General features: G+C 35.5%; 1 protein-coding gene across 1 annotated transcript; it reads left to right on the top strand.

Moving 5' to 3' along the window:
* The first annotated feature begins 1936 nt into the window (after positions 1-1936).
* Positions 1937-17216, top strand: LOC126977303 (uncharacterized). The gene is made up of 7 exons (XM_050826076.1): positions 1937-2032; positions 4983-5100; positions 9794-9864; positions 11781-11856; positions 13640-13786; positions 14602-14761; positions 15588-17216. The coding sequence occupies exons 1-7, from the start codon at positions 1937-1939 to the stop codon at positions 15724-15726; spliced, it is 807 nt and encodes a 268-aa protein (XP_050682033.1). The 3' UTR covers positions 15727-17216.
* The last annotated feature ends 1332 nt before the right edge of the window (positions 17217-18548 follow it).

Genomic DNA, 18548 nt, shown 5'->3' with positions numbered 1-18548 from the left:
AGTTTAGGAGATAATGGGTCACCTTGCCTTACCCCTAAGATCATATGAATAAGGAAATTGGACAAAGAATAGCAACTACTTAGCGAAGGTATTGGTCACTCTAAGAAATAATGAAAAGCAGTCGCATATTCCTATCCATTAACACAAAAGTTTTTAATACGTGTACTATACGTCCATGCATGACTTTTGGGTGCCAAACTTGGTCTCTCACAGATATTTTTTTAAAACAAGAGGACCACAGATCTGGAGGCATATTTTCTACGTGCTGATTGAACGCTATCACTGTCTCTTCGGAATTGGTAAAAGAGAAACCTCTCATAAAATCTTTGATTTTGGGGAAAATACAGAAATCACAGCGTGCTAGGTCGGGGTCTATGTGAAGGATGGGTGACGCATTGTACTTTTACAGAAGCTAAAAATGCCTTGGTTTTGTTTTGTGTGCCGCCAAAGAAGCGTTGTCATGATGTAGGAGAAGGCGGCTTTTTGTCGTCTTTCGCGAACTTTTTTCAACACGCTGGGTAAACAAATGGTAGAATACTACTCGGCATTAACACTCTTTTTTTTATGGAATAGGAGGACAAACGAGCGTACGGGTCATCTGGTGTTAAGTGATCACCGCCGCCCACTCTCTTGAAACACCAGAGGAATAACAAGAGCGTTGCCGGCCTTTTTGATCTTCAAGTGGAATTGTGCAGATGGGACCCGTAGCTGAGAAAAAAATGCGATCATTTTTTTACCAACATTTTTCGCCTGCTTCACTTATGTTGGCCTGTCCTCATTTTCAAACACCCATTCACAAGATTGCTGTTTTTTTTTCGGGTTCAAAACAATAAATCCACGTTTCGTCTTCTGTGACAATGTCATAAACAGCATTGGAATATCCGTGGAAGTACTTCATTAGCATCTGTGAGCACCATTCCACGCGAGCCCGCTTCTCCTCCGCTGTCACTTCATGAGGGATCCAACAAAGTTTCCGAACTTTTAATTCTTCGTGTAAAATTTTCAGAATTTGGCGTATATCAATCCTCAATAGTCCTCGAATTTTCGCATAGGTAATTCGCGGGTTTTCTTCAATTAGCCGCTTAACAGTAGCCACCTTATTTTCGTTGACGGCAGTTGAAGTCCGCCCTTCATGAAATTCGTCATGTAAAGAATCCCGACCTCTGTAAATTTCACGGTGCTCAAGCAAGGTGCTTCTATCCCAAAAGTATTTTGAAGACGAGCGGCACAGTCTTGCGGAGAGAGAGAACTTTTAAAATCATCTCTCTAAAATCTTTTCGACTTAATTTCATTCTTGCTGCGTACGTAGATCTTTGATACGTGATAAAAACAAGTGACAAATGATTTCCCGCCAATTGTTTTTTTATTACTAAGAAGGTTACAACGTTTCAAAAAATATAATATTCGAAATTCAAATAGTTCCGATTAGCTAGAAGTGTAAAACTGTTACGGCCGTTCCCAATATACTATCTATAGATAGAGATAAATTACTTCCTTCTACTGTCAGTAATTAGCTGTCAATAATCTGAAGCTGTCCCAATATACCCGATAAGTAATTCTTATCGCCTTATATTGGGACGCGTGAATTGCAATTTCCATACAAACTTCAATCGCTGGTAAGATATACGTCGTCCCACTGAGAGACAGCGTGTACGGATGAGGTGAGTTACCGTCGATAAGTTTATTGGGACAGAAAAGTCAACGATAGTCACGATTTTTATCTCAAGTAAGAGATAGACTGAATATTGGGAAGGGCCGAAAGTCTATTGATAACAGACGTGAAACAATACTATGCATTGGGGATCACATCCGTTTCTGTCATGTACCTCTGGCCGAAACTAGAGACTGTGACTAATGCCGTAATCTATTAGTGTAATTGGAATGGCACCGCGATATCATTATCGCGATAATTAACGATATTTTATCAGTATTAAACATGGCGGTGACAAAACGTGGTTACGTTTTCGGCGCGTTCCTTTCTGGTGTTCTCTCTGTGTTGTTATTAGTGACTTCTATAGCCAGCGATCATTGGGTTAGTACTTTGTACAAGTTAGTGTACACAATAACATTCATATCAGCTGTAAATTCTACAACAGCAACTGCATATCTTATATCTTTCAACGAGCAATTCTTGTATACAAATATAATATATATCTAATATATAAAAGTCTCGTGTCATGGTGTTAAACTTTGAACTCCTCCGAAACGGCTTGACCGATTCACATGAAATTTTGAGTGCATATTGGGTAGGTCTTAGAATCGGACAACATCTATTTTTCATCCCCCTAAATGTTAAGGTCCACACGATTTTTTTTTAAATTTTTTATACATTTTTTTTTAAATTTGTTTGATTATGAGTCAGCATACAACTTTAAATTTTCACCCATCTACGATCAACAGTTACTTTTGTATCGCGATTTTAATATCGGCAATACAACGTTTACTGGGTCAGCTAATATTATATACATAATCTGAATCTCGGAAACGGCTCCAACGATTTTAATTAAATTTAGTATACAGGTAGTATCGGGGGCGAGAAATCGATCTATAGGTTTCAATTTAAAAAAATGTTGTTTTATCTGTGTTTAAATGAGAAACTGCTACGATAACATTAGAATACAAAGGTAAATTTCGCCAGTATATACAAGACTATAATAGCTCAGATGGGACATTGGGTGATCCGTAAAACAGAAGACTCCGGTTCGAATCCAGATGTCCTATTATTTTTTTTTTGCACAAGTTTTGTACCATCTTAAAAATCCCAGCAAGGCTCGGTCGTCCAGGTTTATGTTTGAATGACATAGTTCAACACAGACCATCACGTAAACATGATTTTGTATTGTATATTATGGATAAATCGATGATGAATTGTAAAAGATTTACATATAAACATGACGAATTAATTGCTGATTGAGATTTGTGCGTCTAAAAAAAATGATGTGGTGTCGTGGGACACCAGGTAGGAACGTGGTTCCTTCGGCTAATGTAGAATCGACACAAATTGCAAAAATCGTTCTAATATTCCTATAATCGTTATCATATATTAATATAATAATATATACACTACTCGCATGTGTATGCGACTGTCGTGCCTGCGCACGTCTCATTTAACGGTTTTATTTCACGCACTTTTTTCCACGGATTTTTTCTTATGGTTTTACTATCACATTTTTTTCAGTTCGGTCGCGCAGCAAAATCCCTATCCCCTCCAAGCCTGCCGTAAGGAACTTCGTTCCAATATGTCACTAATCCAGATAAGCATTTAAAAATCCTACATTATTTTATTGCTTAATTAAAAGATCTGTCAAATCTAGGGTATGAATCACAGGTAAAAATCATGTTTTGTGGACATGCATTGAGTAAACAGGGTTAGCTAGTCTTATATTGACACACTAAGGTATATAGTTATTGGCACTTTTCAATTTAATTTGAAGCAGTGGCAGTGGGCAGGGCACATGGTTCGACGGAGAGATGGGTGTTGGGGCAGTAAAGTCCTGTATGTAAATATTTTGAATTCTTTCGAAAAATCGACGAACGGCAATAGCGTTTCTATGTACTTCTATTTCTATAATAGTATTTCTCATCATCATCATTAGCCGGAAGACATCCACTGCTGGACAAAGACCTCCCCCAAAGATCGCCATGATGATCGGTCTTGCGCTGCCCTTATCCAACCTACTCCGGCGATCTTTGACCAGTTCGACGGTCCACCTTTAGGGGGCCTACGTCTTCCGGTACGTGGTTGCCATTCGAAGACTTTTCTGCTCCAACGGCTATTTTTTTTTATGGAAATAAGGGATGAGACGAGCGGGACGTTTAAATGATGGTCATAGATACGCCCTCCCACTACAATGCAGTGCCGCTCAAGATTCTTGAAAAACCCAAAAATTCTGAGCGGCACTAATTACGCTTGCACCTTGAGACATAAGATGTTAAGACTCATTTGCCCAGTAATTTCACTATTTTATTACCGAAACACAACAATGCTCACACATCACTGCTTCACGGCAGAAATAGGCGCCGTTGTGTTGCCCATAATCTAGCCGGGATCCTGTGCAAAGGAGCCTCCCACTGGTAAACAACAAACTGTCCGTCGAAATTGTAGTGGCAGTGGGCAGTGCACATAGCCCTCAACCAATATTCTCAACCTCTATTTCGCAACCATTTGGGCTATGTTGGCTCCTACGGATCTCATCATTTCTGACTTTTACTACGTAGTAAGTCTGGCCCTGGTTATGGTTTACTATCACATACCCCCTAGTGTTCTTAAATTTGTATGATAAATATATAAAACTAGCTGACCCGGCAAACGTTGTTTTGCCATATAAAGTATAATTCACGCGATAGTTTTATAAGTAATAAAATATTGCCTATATATATATTTTGTACATCATTTTGTTCTATTGTCAATAGTTTTTGCAGCGCACGCAAAAATAGGTTTACGATTTTACACCTTGTGTTACAAAATAGCAATTTTATTACGGATCCGTAATTTTGAAAAAAAAAAACATAGCCTATAGCCTTCCTCGATAAATGGACTACCCAACACTGAAAGAATCATTCAAATCGGACCAGTAGTACCAGAGATTCGCGCGTTCAAACATGTTTGTTGATAAAGCTGCAGTGTTTGTTTGTTTGTTAACATATATAATATCAGTATAGATAAGACTTTTAACTTACTTATTACTACAAAATAATCGACATGAATACTAAAAACTGAACAAAGATAACCTTGTAATAATAAAAATATAGTAAACACAAGACGATCTGGACAATGCAGGACCAATCGTCATGGGGATCTTTGGTCTGCATTGTCCAGCAGTGGACGTCTTCCGGCTGATGATGATGAAACACAAGATCAACTACAGGTAAATTTGGTTAACAGATCCATACGTTTAAAATATTGATAGGTACCTATTAGGAATAAATCGTAAAATAACATATATTTGGTTTTTGGTCATGAATGAGTGTTAATGTTGCAGGTGGTGTCAACAGCCTCCACAGTAGGACAGAGCCAGGATAGTTTCATACACTACGGCCTTTTTGGCGGAGAATTTGAACTGAATATATTTACAACACCAACTTTGAACAGATTGTATGGTAAGTACCTACAGATTGATTTTAAACCCCGTCTGGAGCGACAACTGGTGTTTTATTGGCTTGCTTAGGGTCCCAGAAGAGGACCAAGACTAGCCCCCTTATTCATAATAGTCTGCTAACTTAAAGCATTGCTAATTCTCACTCTGTCTTCTTCTATTGACCTAAGTCAGAATGAGAAAAAACACTCCTAAGCGGCTGTTTAAAGTTAGCGGACCATTATGAATAAGGGGTTAGTGTTTAGCATCTTACGATTGTGAATATTTTGAATTCAAATTCAAATATTTTTATTCAAAATAGTAATAGACATGACTTATTGACAGTCAAAACTGGAAGACTGGTACAATTTAAATATTATTAATTATAACAATAATAATTAATTTTCTGCTTCTAAATGGTCTATGGTCTACATATTTTATAGCATGAGCATAAGAAATGCTTTTTATTAAGAATATTTTTATGGATCACCGCGCCCATACACTCCTGCAACACTAGATGAATCACAGGAGCGGTGCTGGCATAATGAATTACCGTAATTACTCTGAATTATTGAGCTTACTCAACTTATACAGATAAATACTAAAATATTTCGTATGTTCCTCAAATTAATAAATCGAAATATGAAGTATAAATTTCACCCTCAAATAAACTTCAAAAAGTTGCAAAAAACATTAATTTTTTATCACATTCCGGTTCCCCAGGGACCGTATTATAAAAGGAAAATCTCAAAAATCAGATATTGTTGATACAGTATTTGTAATACTACAAATTCATAATCATATTATGAATCCCATGAGACTATTACTTTGAGCTTGACGTTGGGGATTAATGTTTGAAATAATATCACAAAGACAATTTGTCGAATACTGTCTCCAGAGTCGACCCGTCCAACAACAAACGGGCACTCTAACTATTATGCCAAAAAGATTTACTCCATCGAAACTTTTACATATTACTAACTGTTAACATACCCCCCATGTTAGTACCCCCTACTAGGCTCTGTAAAATAAACATTTCTTTTGCATGCGATAGTATTCAATTTTACAATACAAAAGTGTATCTGAAATATCAATAAATAAATTTAAATCTTTTAACGCAGACTTGTGTCGAAGGCTTATAACAATATTGAAGATTACGTAAACGATATTACAATATGGAATTAAATAGTACTATAGTTGTTTTTTTATGGATTATATGGTTCAGCCTTGTGTTGTTTCACTGGTTTGCATTGTTTTGAAAATATGTTTAAACTTTTATGTAATTAATATGTATGTATCTGAATTGACGTTCACGAGCAGTCTTTTGATTTTATGTCAATAAAATATTTTGACTTTGACTTTGACATGACTATGGATAGATAAGATCTTGTCAATAAAGGGTGACGGCAAGATATCCGTAACTAGAGATACGTTATTGAAAATGGCCGTAAATGGGGATAGCAATTTATACCAAACAAAACATAGGTTTTACGGCTGTATCAAATAATTTCTATGAGAGAATTTATTAACGCACGGTTTGGCAGTTCCGCTGTGAAACAATTTCATTATAACAACAGGGAGCATATTTTACGAAATAATTGTTGATGTTATGAAATATTATTGATAAATTCATAAACAACAGTCTTTTATTTATTATATACAGAACAACGTCTGTCGGGTCAGCTAGTATGTATTATTTTTACTTATTAGAGTAAGTGATTTGGATAACTTTATAAACAATGGTATAAGGACTGACAATGACTTTCATGCCACTTTTTCTCATTAAAGCTCAACCTTTTCCGAAGTGGTGGTAAAATGTGTAACCTTTGCCATTCATAAGTAATTTTTGACCCCAACGAATAAAGCAATTTTTATTTGAGTTTGTCACATTTTCAAGTTTATTAAATTTTTTGGAAGGAGTTCTAAAATATTGTAAGAAGTTTGATACCTATAATTGTTTTCCCTCACTATTGTTATTATATAATTATATAAATACAATTTTTTTTTTTTGGATTAGCGGTAAGAGTATCGGGGACTTTATCTCCATAGTTTCCCGTGCGGGGTCAAACTTCACATCCCTACTAATATTATAAACGTGAATGTAAATTTGTTTGTTTCGCTTTCCCGCCTAAACCACTGAAAATATTTAGATAAAATTAAGTACAGGAATAGACTAGATCTTGGAAAAGGACTTTAGCTACCTTTCATCGCGAATAAGAGGTTTGGAGGTGTTGAAATACTGGGGGAAGTTTGTATGGAAGTTCGTCAATATCGAAGACAACACCATGAAACTATGTATTCAGGCAGGTGATAAGAAATAATTAAATATTTGTTCTAGCGTCTTTGAAATTTCGACTTGTGTGGAGATGAAATAGGGGATAGCTATATTCTGTTTTGATTATATTTGATACCAAAATAGAACGCTTAAAAGTTTCAGGAATACTTTAAGAAAATATGTTTTTCCCATAGGAAACTATATTATATGTCGTGCTTACGAATATCAAACCCGATAAATGTTTTAGCTAAGGATGGAAAAACAATATAAAGTAGTTTTTAAAAGTGTATTAAAATAAGCAAATCTATAGTTAACCGCAAGAGTTTGTATGTCTATTATAAGCAATGTGTTTTGAAATTTAAAAAAATGCCCCAACTATTCCACGCGGAGGAAGTGGCAGGCAAAAGCTAGTTTCAAATATATGTAACAAGGCACACTCTATCCGTCGGTAAATTAGTCTTATTTCAAAAAATGAATTAATTATTTAAATTCTTTGAAGGAATGAAGTTGAATGGCTAATTAGCGCGCCGCAGACGACCGCTCGTCATTTAAAATAAGGAAATAAGTATAAAGAAAGAAGCAAGAATCAAATGCACTGCAAAGTTCTAATGTTCAAACCATTTATCTAAATAATAAAAATATCAGCTTATAGCGCCGGATTTTTTCATGAGGAACATAATATAATTTACTTTAAAATACGTCTTATTTACTAACGAAGTGTGTTTTTGAGGTTTTGATTTCAAATATTTTTATTCAAAATAGGATATAAAATCACCTATTGAAAGTCAAAAACTAACTAATTAATTATAATAATAATTAATAACTAACTAACCCATTCCAAAAGGTATGCCTCAGACCTGAGAAGAACGGGCGCAACAAACTCAGCGGGCTTCTTTTTTTTTATAAACATATGCAATGTAAGATAGCACAATAATAGTTATTTATGCAACTGTTGTGTAATAAGGGGTATTCAAACACGAGTGTTTTAATACCTAATTATCAACAGTTGCATACAAGACTTTGTCTACACCCAGAATATGAATCCTCTAAAAGATTCTGAAACAGTTAGCTTACTGCTAACACTAAAACACCAGTCCTAGTAGTAGTAACCTAATATCATTCATTACTGATTATATACATACTAGCTGACCCAGCAAACGTTGTATTGCCGTTATTAAAATCGCGATACAAAAGTAACTGTTGATCGTAGATGGGTGAAAATTTGAAGTTGTATGTATTTTTTAATGCCGACTCATAATCAAACAAATTTAAAAAAAAATGTCAAAAAACTAAAAAATAAATTTTTCGTGTGGACCACCCTTAACATTTAGGGGTATGAAAAATAGATGTTGGCCGATTCTCAGACCTACTCAATATGCTCACAAAATTTCATGAGAATCGGTCAAGCCGATTCGGAGGAGTACGGGAACGAACGTTGTGACACGAGAATTTTATATATATTAAGATAAACTAAGTATTGAAACAATTATTTATTTTAGTAGTCATTTACATTTTGTATAGTACAATAATTAAAATTCACTCGAATATAATGTCCTTTTGCAGCGTTTAAAATAAATCGCTCATTTTTTGTAAACAAAACAATAAAAATATCGAAGCAAAATGGCGGGGATTCGAATAACCTACTGTTTTTTTACGGCGCGCGATGTTCTGGTAGTGCGGAACGCGCGTAAACGAAAATGTGTTTTTTTTGAAATTCATACAATAAGAATGTGGCTGTCTGTTGAAACTCTTTGCGCATGAAGGGATCGAAAAAAAACATAGGAGTGTTGTTATGAAATTCAGTACATTACAACACTCGTTTGGATGATGTAATGGTTATTAGAACATTGGGTGTTTTAATATTGGCAATAAGCTAACTGTTTCAGAATCTTTAATAGAGTATTTAAAGCATTGGTGTAGATAAAATTTATTTAATAGCCTGTAGGGGTCGCTATATTCCCAATCAGTGGTATCATTAAGGAAGTCATGTTATATGAACCACACACGTTTTTTAACAATTCTTTTGAATTTCGTAATACATTTGTTTTGAACATCATAGGATCATGTTGTAAAAACATATACAACGCCTCACAATAGTATATTTCATTACGAGTGCGGAAAACCTGTCATTGCAAAGAGTTCCGACAAATGTCGACCCGAGCCGAGGCTATATTTTAATCCCGAGTATTTTTAATATTCATTCAACCTTTTAAACCTTTTCTGGACTTCCACAAATCATTCAAGACTAAAATTAGCCAAATCGGTCCAGCCGTTCTCGAGTTTTAGCGAGACTAACGAAAAGCAATTGGCAAAGTATTTTAAGAAATAAATAACGCCGCCCGAAGTAACCATTCCACGCGGGCGAAGTCGCGAGTAGAAGCTAGTTGTCCATAAATCTTGGTATAAATAAACATTTGAATACTTATAGCATTGTTTGTTCCAGTAACCTGTATACTAGATATTAACGCTTGTGCAGTGAGCTGCAAGACTGACAGGGAGGCGCGGCTTGAAGAGGTAGGATTTTTACACGCTTTTTATAAGCTTCACCTGTATGTATGTATGTTTGTAACCGACTCATTTGGGCGCGATTTTGACCCACTTTAAACGACCAGATTCTTTTCAAACTTCTTAGATTTATCTAGAACGGAGGAGGAGGCAGGAAATGATCTTAATTTTTAACCGACTTCAAAAAGGAGGAGGTTATCAATTCGATCGGTATTTTTTTATGTATGTACTTACAGATTACTCTGAAATTTACGATATTTACTATTTACGTATTTTTTCTTTAGTTCGATGCAGAATAGCTGCCATTTGGTCCCATAAAAATTTTATATAGTTAGGCCCAGTAGTTTTTATTTTATGAACATTTTTTATGAAAATTTTTATTTACCTCGACGAAATAATTGTTCTTTGAAGTCGATGCCAAGCCAAATGTAATAGTAAGTACCTACACTCGCTACGCGTAATTTTGAGCGGGATAGCTTCGTCTAGAACAAAACAACCCAAGCGGACAAACACGCGTGGCCAGACAACCATAATAATTACAGTAAGTAAGCTGTTTGTAATATTAAGTTTTATTTTGTTTAGGGCTTGACACTGACTTAAAACCTATCAATAGGTAGCACATATAAAATAATAGCATTTTATTAATATTATTAAGGGTAAAGGTGTATTAAATTAAATTTTTAGTTATTTGATACTTTTCAGTTTTTGAAGTTGCTTTTTTTAAGCGTAGTTTTTTTTATTCCAACCATTATCTTTCACCGATTTATCTAGTATTAGGAAATTTCCGAATACCAAAGAGAATTTTTAATGCAACAATGCAAATAATAGTTAAAAAAAAAATTAAGAAATCATGTTATTTTATATAAACTAAACTAAAAAGTAGGAAATATTTTCTACTTTTAGTTCGCTTTTCTATAAAAAGCGTGTTTTTTACTTTTTTTTAACTATTATTTATTTAGTTGAGCTCTCGGGGCAAGGCTTATCATGCTTGCTTAAATGCCACTGTTCGTGGCGGCGTCGTGGAGCGGGTCGTTCCCTAATATATGTGCGCGCTTGTGTTGCCTGGTTAGTCTGTCTTAGGGATAAAACCTTTTATTTTAAAATTGATAATATACCGATACAGTTATGCCTTATTTACAATGTATGTGAATTATTTCATTTATTGCACTTGTTATTCTTTTAAGTCTTTTTCTATGATTAATACTGTTTTTTCTTTTTTTATTAACACAAGTAAGTCAAAAAATTTTAACAATTTTGGTGCATCACTTTACATGCAGTAAATATATACCAGTGGGAGGTTCATTTGCACAGGATGCTGGTTAGATTATGGGTACCACAACGGCGCCTATTTCTGCCGTGAAGCAGAAATGTAAGCGTCATAGTGTCGGTCTGAATTGCGTCGTATCTAGTGAAATTACTGGGCAAATGTGAAATGAGACTTAACATCTTATGCCTCAAGACGACGAGCGCTGTAGAATTTTCGGGGTTTTCAATAATCCTGAGCGGCACTAATATTAAAATCGCGATAGAAAAATATGTGTTGATCGTAGAGGGTTGAAAATTTAGGGTTGTATGTATTTTTGAATGCTGAATCATAATTAAATAAATTTAAAAAAAATGTCAAAAAATTAACCCTTATCACTTAGGGATAGAAACTTGAAAAAGAGATAGTAGCCGATTCTCAAACCTACTGAATATGCATATAAAATTTGGTAAAAATCAGTAAAGCCGTTTCGGAGGAGTAAGGTAACTAACAATGTGACACGAGAATTTTATAATATTTCGTCAAATGGAATATTGAGATAAGATGTAAATACTCCGTCAAATGGAGCTACAAGCGTTCAATACTACGGGGTGCGGGTGATACAAATGAACCCTTTCTATAACTTTAAACTTTCTTAAAATGTGAGTGCTTTTTACTACAGGTTCGAGCGCTGGAGAAAGGTTTTAGACCAAATGAAGCTTGCGTCTCCGTTACCATAGTGGATACTTCCAACCCTGGTATTTATATATTTTAACATATTAAGTAAATTAACAAATTAATAAATGTCATTCAGTGTAATTATCACTTTAACAATTTGTTATGTTTTAAAGTGATAACCCTCACTTCTGGGATTAATTAAGCAAATAAAATTTGAAAACAAAATTTTATGAACGATGCGGGACTCGAACCTTCCGCGTTCCGTGCGAGCTCTCTATCCAACTGAGCCAACCGTTCGAGTGGCGTATCGTTGATAAAATCTTGTATGTCTTGTTCAACTCTCAGGTTGTGGCTCCATCTACAGGATCTACTTTACAGTTGATAACCTGCAATTATTAGGTTGATTAAACTGTAAAGGAAACATGAAATATGGTTATTGCGTGAATTGAGAAATACAGTGTGACTGAGGTTTGGAAAATGTCAACGTATCAACGTAATGTCAACATTATTAAAATAATATTGAACGAAGCCCGAAGCTCATGTACCGAAACTCGAGCTTTTAAGGCGACACTAAATGCCAGTGACCTTGAGCGATATGAGTTCACAGCTGCCGGCCCGCCATCTATGTAACAAATCCAATATTTTCAAAATTCTTGCGTGGAAAACAGTTTATATGGTTACAATCCTCGTTATTCACTACTAATCTGAATAAATGAACCTACACAAAAAGTACAAGCTATAAGGATAACTTTTATGAGAGAAGTACCAAAAAAATGCGTCACGCCATGTCAAAAAACTTGTTTAACTTCAAAGAAAAGTGGTAGTTCATAAAGGCTCGGCAGTGTTAACTATAACCAACACCAAGCATTTGCAACCTACAAATAAGACTTAAGGATATGTGTAACAGGATTAAGTAGTGTTCATAACTCGAAATGCTATACTTTCACCACAAAACTTGTCTAAAAACACCATGTTTGCGTGTTTTCTGCTTACTCTTCGCCTTAAGAAAGAGTTGATGAGAGCGGAGAAGTCAGACAAGTATGTCTGGATCGTGAGATCTCTTTTTTTGAAGTGGAAACTTCTTTACCTTTTACTTTATAGATTCGCGCACTGACCTCTACTATATACCACTGGACTGGCGGCTGTCAAACTAGTGATGATAAACATCGAAAGATGGTGGGAAAATGCAAAAATATTTCAGAGAGTATGTACAGTTCTGTCGCAGCCATTTAAATTATTATCAATATTAGTTCTCTTGACGCTCGCGAGTGGCGCTTCAAATAGGCACAAAAAAATTGCTGTCAAACATATGGGACAGCCTGCCCAGTGGTATTTATTTATACAGGTCAGTGCACTCACGTCACGGTTGTCAAAAACTAAATAAAAATATCCGAACACATTTCGCGATAACAATACGAAATTAAACTATAGTAGAATTTTTATCAAAGATGGATGTAAATACTACGTAATAGGAGGCAATACTGCCTAATTAAAAATTGAAATTTAGTATGAAACGTGTAGTCATTTGACATAAGTTTGAAATAGTAGTTAGAGCAGTATGGCGATTGGCGACGAAGTATAATCCGGCTAAGTTTGAAAGCGAACAGTTACTTAAAATGTGGTGGATCTCTATTTTTTACAAGATTATAGCCGCATCTGTCAATATATATCAATGACTGCATGTTTCATACAATCGAGTGAATCGGTTTTTTCCTAGAGTTTCGCTAGGCTGGTTTTTTATTCGAACATGAACTCCTTGCTACAGTGCACAACTCTTCATGTCTGAATCCAATGCATGACCGCCATTTTGTTATCACAGTATTTCTATAAGTCTTAAATATTTATTATTGTGATCTTTTTCAGTCGAGAAGCCACCTATAATAAAATACAGCGTCTATCTCAGTCTTCTGGTAATCCTGTTCGTGCAGCTAGCCCTGGCTGTGATCAGTGCTGGTCTGGCAATATTCAATGCAACAAAAAATCCAACCGAAACCATTTTCGGGTTGCCAGGTATGATAATTAGCGTAGAGGGAGACGGAAATTACGTGAAATGGTATTAAAAATAGGTTTTTGTTTGTTTACTTGTTAGTCTGAACGCCAATCTCTGGCTCACCTAGTAGGATAGAAATATATGTGTTTATAATTAGTAGAAGTATTTGTTAGGTAGTCTTAAATATTGATTAACCTTTGCTAGTGAAGTAAGTAACAAGAAAAAGTTACCTAGCTGTAAGTTTTCCCAGAATAATAAAAAAAATCGCTCCCAAATAGCATCATTAGCACGCGCTGAAATAATGGTCTGAAATACGTAAAATAATGAATTTAAGGAATATTGATCCCTAGTACATTCAGAATAGAGCCAGATTATTCCAAAAACTTTTTTTTACGAAAATAAGGGACGAGACAAGCAAGACGTTTAGCTGGTGGTAATTGATACGCCCTGCCCATTACAATACAGTGCCGCTCAGGATTCTTGAAAAAGCCAAAAATTATGAGCGGCACTATAGTTGCGCTCGTCACCTGTAGACATAAGAAGTTAAGTCTCATTTACCCAATAATTTCAATAGCTACGGCGTCCTTCAGAAACACAATAATGCTTACACATTACTGCTTCATGGCAGAAGCAGCCTCTTACGACACCCTTGGGCCTGGGTCTTCCCTATTCTTTTTAAGCCCCGGGAAAGCATTGGGAAAAAATTTGTTTGAGATAAGCCACTAGGTATGTTATAATACAAGTTATTCGCGGGTAGATATAATTCAAATATAATATTTATACGGAACCCACAATATTTTATTTCTTTCCTTTATGACTTAGATTATGTCTCCAGGTTGTCTCTGGAGTAACGTAGCCACGGTGGTTCTCGGCGTGTCGTTCATGGTGTTCTTTGGAGTGTACTGGTTAGCATCGGGCTGGAGTGATCACCTGGCGTTCTCATACGTGGCGCTCGGTGATTGGCGGTCGGCGCAGGCCCTGGGCTACTCTTATTGGTGAGTAGGATAAGTTGCCATCTTAATCTATATTTATACAAAATAAAAAGATATAATATATAACGTTTTGTAACCACCCTCATGATTTCCCAGAGGGTAATGGAGCGGGAGGGGAAAGGAGAACCAAAGTAACCGACCGACATAGTCCGAATTATTGCAAAACTGAAGTGGCAATGGGCAGGGCACATAGTTCTTCGGACAGATGGCCGGTGGGGCAGTCAAGTCAACGAATGGCAACCACGTACCGGAATACGCAGTGTTGGTAGGCCCCCCACAAGATGGACCGACGATCTGGTCAAGATCGCCGGACTCGTTGGATGAGGGCGGCGTAGGACCGATCGTCGTAGAGATCTTTGGGGAGGCCTTTGTCCAGCAGTGGACGTCGTCTTCCGGCTAATGATTATGATGATGGTGGATACCAAGAAATCGTCAATTTAAATTTGAATTCATAGTCAGAACTAGGAACACTCAGAACAGAAGCTGAATTTAACCAGAAAGTAAATCCCAATAAAGTTCATTCTATAGTTCGTTGCACGTAGAACAAGAAAAGGTTGGTGAATCGATTTGGGTATCATTAAGTGCTTTTTTAAAAGTTTAAGTGCTGGTAAAAGTTTAATATAACACTATTTTTATATTTTCAAATGGCAATAACTTTTGAATGAATGAAATAATAAAAAAAAATATTTTGCTCTGACTATTATTATAAAATTATATTATCAAACGAGTTGAACGCCATTTCGTATTACAGCGAACGAGTTAAGATTTTTTTTGTCTACTAACACCATAAAAATAAAATAAACAATAATAAAATTTGTATTCATTACAGGCTCCTTCTCGGCGCGAATCTATGTTCTCTGTTAAGTGTCGGGTTAATTCTGTTGAGAAGATATTTGTTGGAGAGAGACCCTCCACCGCCCACCATCAAAGTAGAGAATCACTCAGACGGCACCATATTCTTGTACTAGATCATAGGACTCTAGCCAAATAATTGTTCCTTCAATGTTCCATTTTTTCATGTAAAATTTGTTTGTTTTGTTCTATATTGGCATAACATATTTTTCGATATTTAAAGTGTTTTATTGTGGTACATGGAGATCCGTTATACTAAAGATATTGAAATTGATACTAAGAAATTGAATTAGTTGAGCAATACTAATTCCTTGTACTACACCAGAGCGGCGCTATACGGTCTTCTGTCTTTTAGTCGGCATCTTACTGCTGCCTTCAAAGGTACTTCTAGTAATAAAGCAACTAAGTGCTGGAACAATATACCTCCACCTTTCAAAGCCTCCTTATTTATTTATTTATTAGCATTGCCAACACATTAATCACTAACCAATTACATTAAATATAATTCTTAATAAGTCTAAGTCTAAGTGTTATTGCACTTACAGGCAACGACCACATGCAAGTAAAACATGCATAATTTTTGAATTTTAACAACATAAGAACTAATACTAAGATACAATACAATTATAAATAAAAATGAACAAAACTTTTTTTACTTAAATACGGCAGAACTAAAATATTACATTAGATGAATAATTTTTGTTGAGCAGCAAATTATATTCCTGTCTAGCAACATATCAATTTCCGAAGTTTATACCAAAAAGTAGAGAGCTTATCATTAAAAATGTCTATAGTTCGATCAACTTTCGGAAGGCTATTATAAGTGCGAACAATTCTATTAAGAGTAAGAAAGTGACCTAGGTTAGACTTTGCAGTATTTGTTGAAAATGTATCGTGTTTGCTGATTCTCGGGACTCTCATCTGTTAATTCCCTTAAATTAAGAGACTAGGAGCTTTTTGTTTTGTTTTATTTTATTATATGTCATTATTAGGTATTATTAATTATAATTTATCTTTTTATGTTTGTTCTTGTTTTTAAGTTTAGTTTAGTAGTTAATTGTTGTAAGTTTAATCAGTGTAGTAAAACTTCAATTCAGGCGATGTGGCGCCCTTGAGGTTCACGTATAACGCGGGGTCACAGAAGATCAGCGTTGCAACACACTTGTGTTGAAACACATGCTGAGTGGCTCCTTTTAAAACACCACTTTATGTTTGTAAATTTTTAAGCTGATTCATTTTGTTGTTTGTGTGTGTGTGTGTTCAAATAAATGTTTTTTCTTTCTTTCTTTCTCAAAGATGCGTTGCCAGCCATTGAGATAGAACTATTATGCTCTTGAAGATACTTAAGTCATATCGTATTGGAAACACAGCAGCCGACAGCTAATTAAGTAACCCTGGGATCAGTAGTATCAAGTATCAACTTCATGATTCTTTCTGCAAGAGCACGTTCATAACTTCGCGCTCCAAATCCAAATTTCCGCAACGTTTTTGTTTGAAACTGCTTTTTGTATAAGATTAGGAGAGAACCATATTCAATTGTTAATGCGTAAGATATTTATTTGTAGTGGTTATATTGTAACTATTAAATATTTTTATATGAAATATCTTACAGTGTGTATTATTTTCACAATCTTTTTTGTGATCAAATCCTTGTCCAAAATCTACGAATACAACTGGTAATCGTATATCAAATGAATTTAGAAATACAAATTTATTTAGTTGAGTTTCTTGCGTCTTATCTACTGAGGTTGACGTATATTTTCGAATTGGTTATTTAATTACTATTTTGAATAACGGCTGGATCACTTGGCGTTACGTAGAGACGTCGCTTCATTGTGTGTCTTCTACCGCATTTATCACGGGGAGTGTTCCGAAGAGCTGCTTAACCTGATTCCTGCCGCCGAATTCCACCTTCGCATGACACGCCACAAGTTAGGATATCATCCCCACCATCTGGATGTGTGGCGGTCCTTCAACGTTGCGGTTTTCAAGGAGCTTTCTTCCACGTACTACAAAGCTGTGGAATGAACTTCCTTGTGCGGTGTTTCCGGGACGATACGACATGGGTACCTTCAAAAAAAGCGCGTACACCTTCCTTAAAGGCCGACAGCGCTCTTGTGATTCCTCTGGTGTTGCAAGAGATTGTGGGCGGCGGTGATCACTTAACAACAGGTGACCCTTACGCTCCTTTGTCGTCCGATTCCATAAAAAAAAATATTATTGAAATAGAATTGTTTAAAAACAAATATTGGCGGAATTAACACTAAAGAAAACTTAAATAATTTGCAAAATTTCTATGTTACCACTGATATGGACAAGCCTATTTTAGAATTTATGTCTCACTAGCTGACCTGGCAAACGTTGTTTTGTCACATAAATTATGTTAGGTTGCACAGTAGTTATACGAAGGACGCGCGTCAATCAAACTCGCTAGTCGTTTGCACACTGATTTATTAGTAAAAGAGGTGGTCGTTAAATCAATTAACTGTTTTTATTAACAGTTTTATATTCGTTAACGAATTAACTGTTTGTCTTCTACGAAAAAACCTGTTGAACATAATAAACTAATAAATTCAACCAACGTCTTCGCCCGTAACTCGCAATAAATGAAGAAATTGAATGCCTCACTAAAACAGCTTAATTCAAAACAGTTGACGAATTTGCGAACGAAAACGTTGACATGATATTATATTGACGTAATGAAAACCTAATAAAAACCGAAATTATTAATAAATGCTTTAACAGATTTTTCAAAACCCGTTGACGAATTAACAGTTTTTTCAACCTGTTGACCATTGACAAAGAACAGTTAAATTAAATTAATTTAAAAACCTTCAATGACACACCTCTAAATTTAGTAATAGACTAATAGCTAATAGAAACAACAACAATAGCACATACAAACATTAAGGTGCGCATTCGCAGCTACCTATAACTT

This window comes from Leptidea sinapis, chromosome 44 (genome assembly GCF_905404315.1).
Source record: "Leptidea sinapis chromosome 44, ilLepSina1.1, whole genome shotgun sequence".
In the NCBI taxonomy this organism is placed as follows: Eukaryota; Metazoa; Arthropoda; class Insecta; order Lepidoptera; family Pieridae; genus Leptidea; species Leptidea sinapis.
The sequence above is the reverse complement of the archived record's forward strand: the minus strand, read 5'-3'. Positions and strand labels throughout refer to the sequence as shown.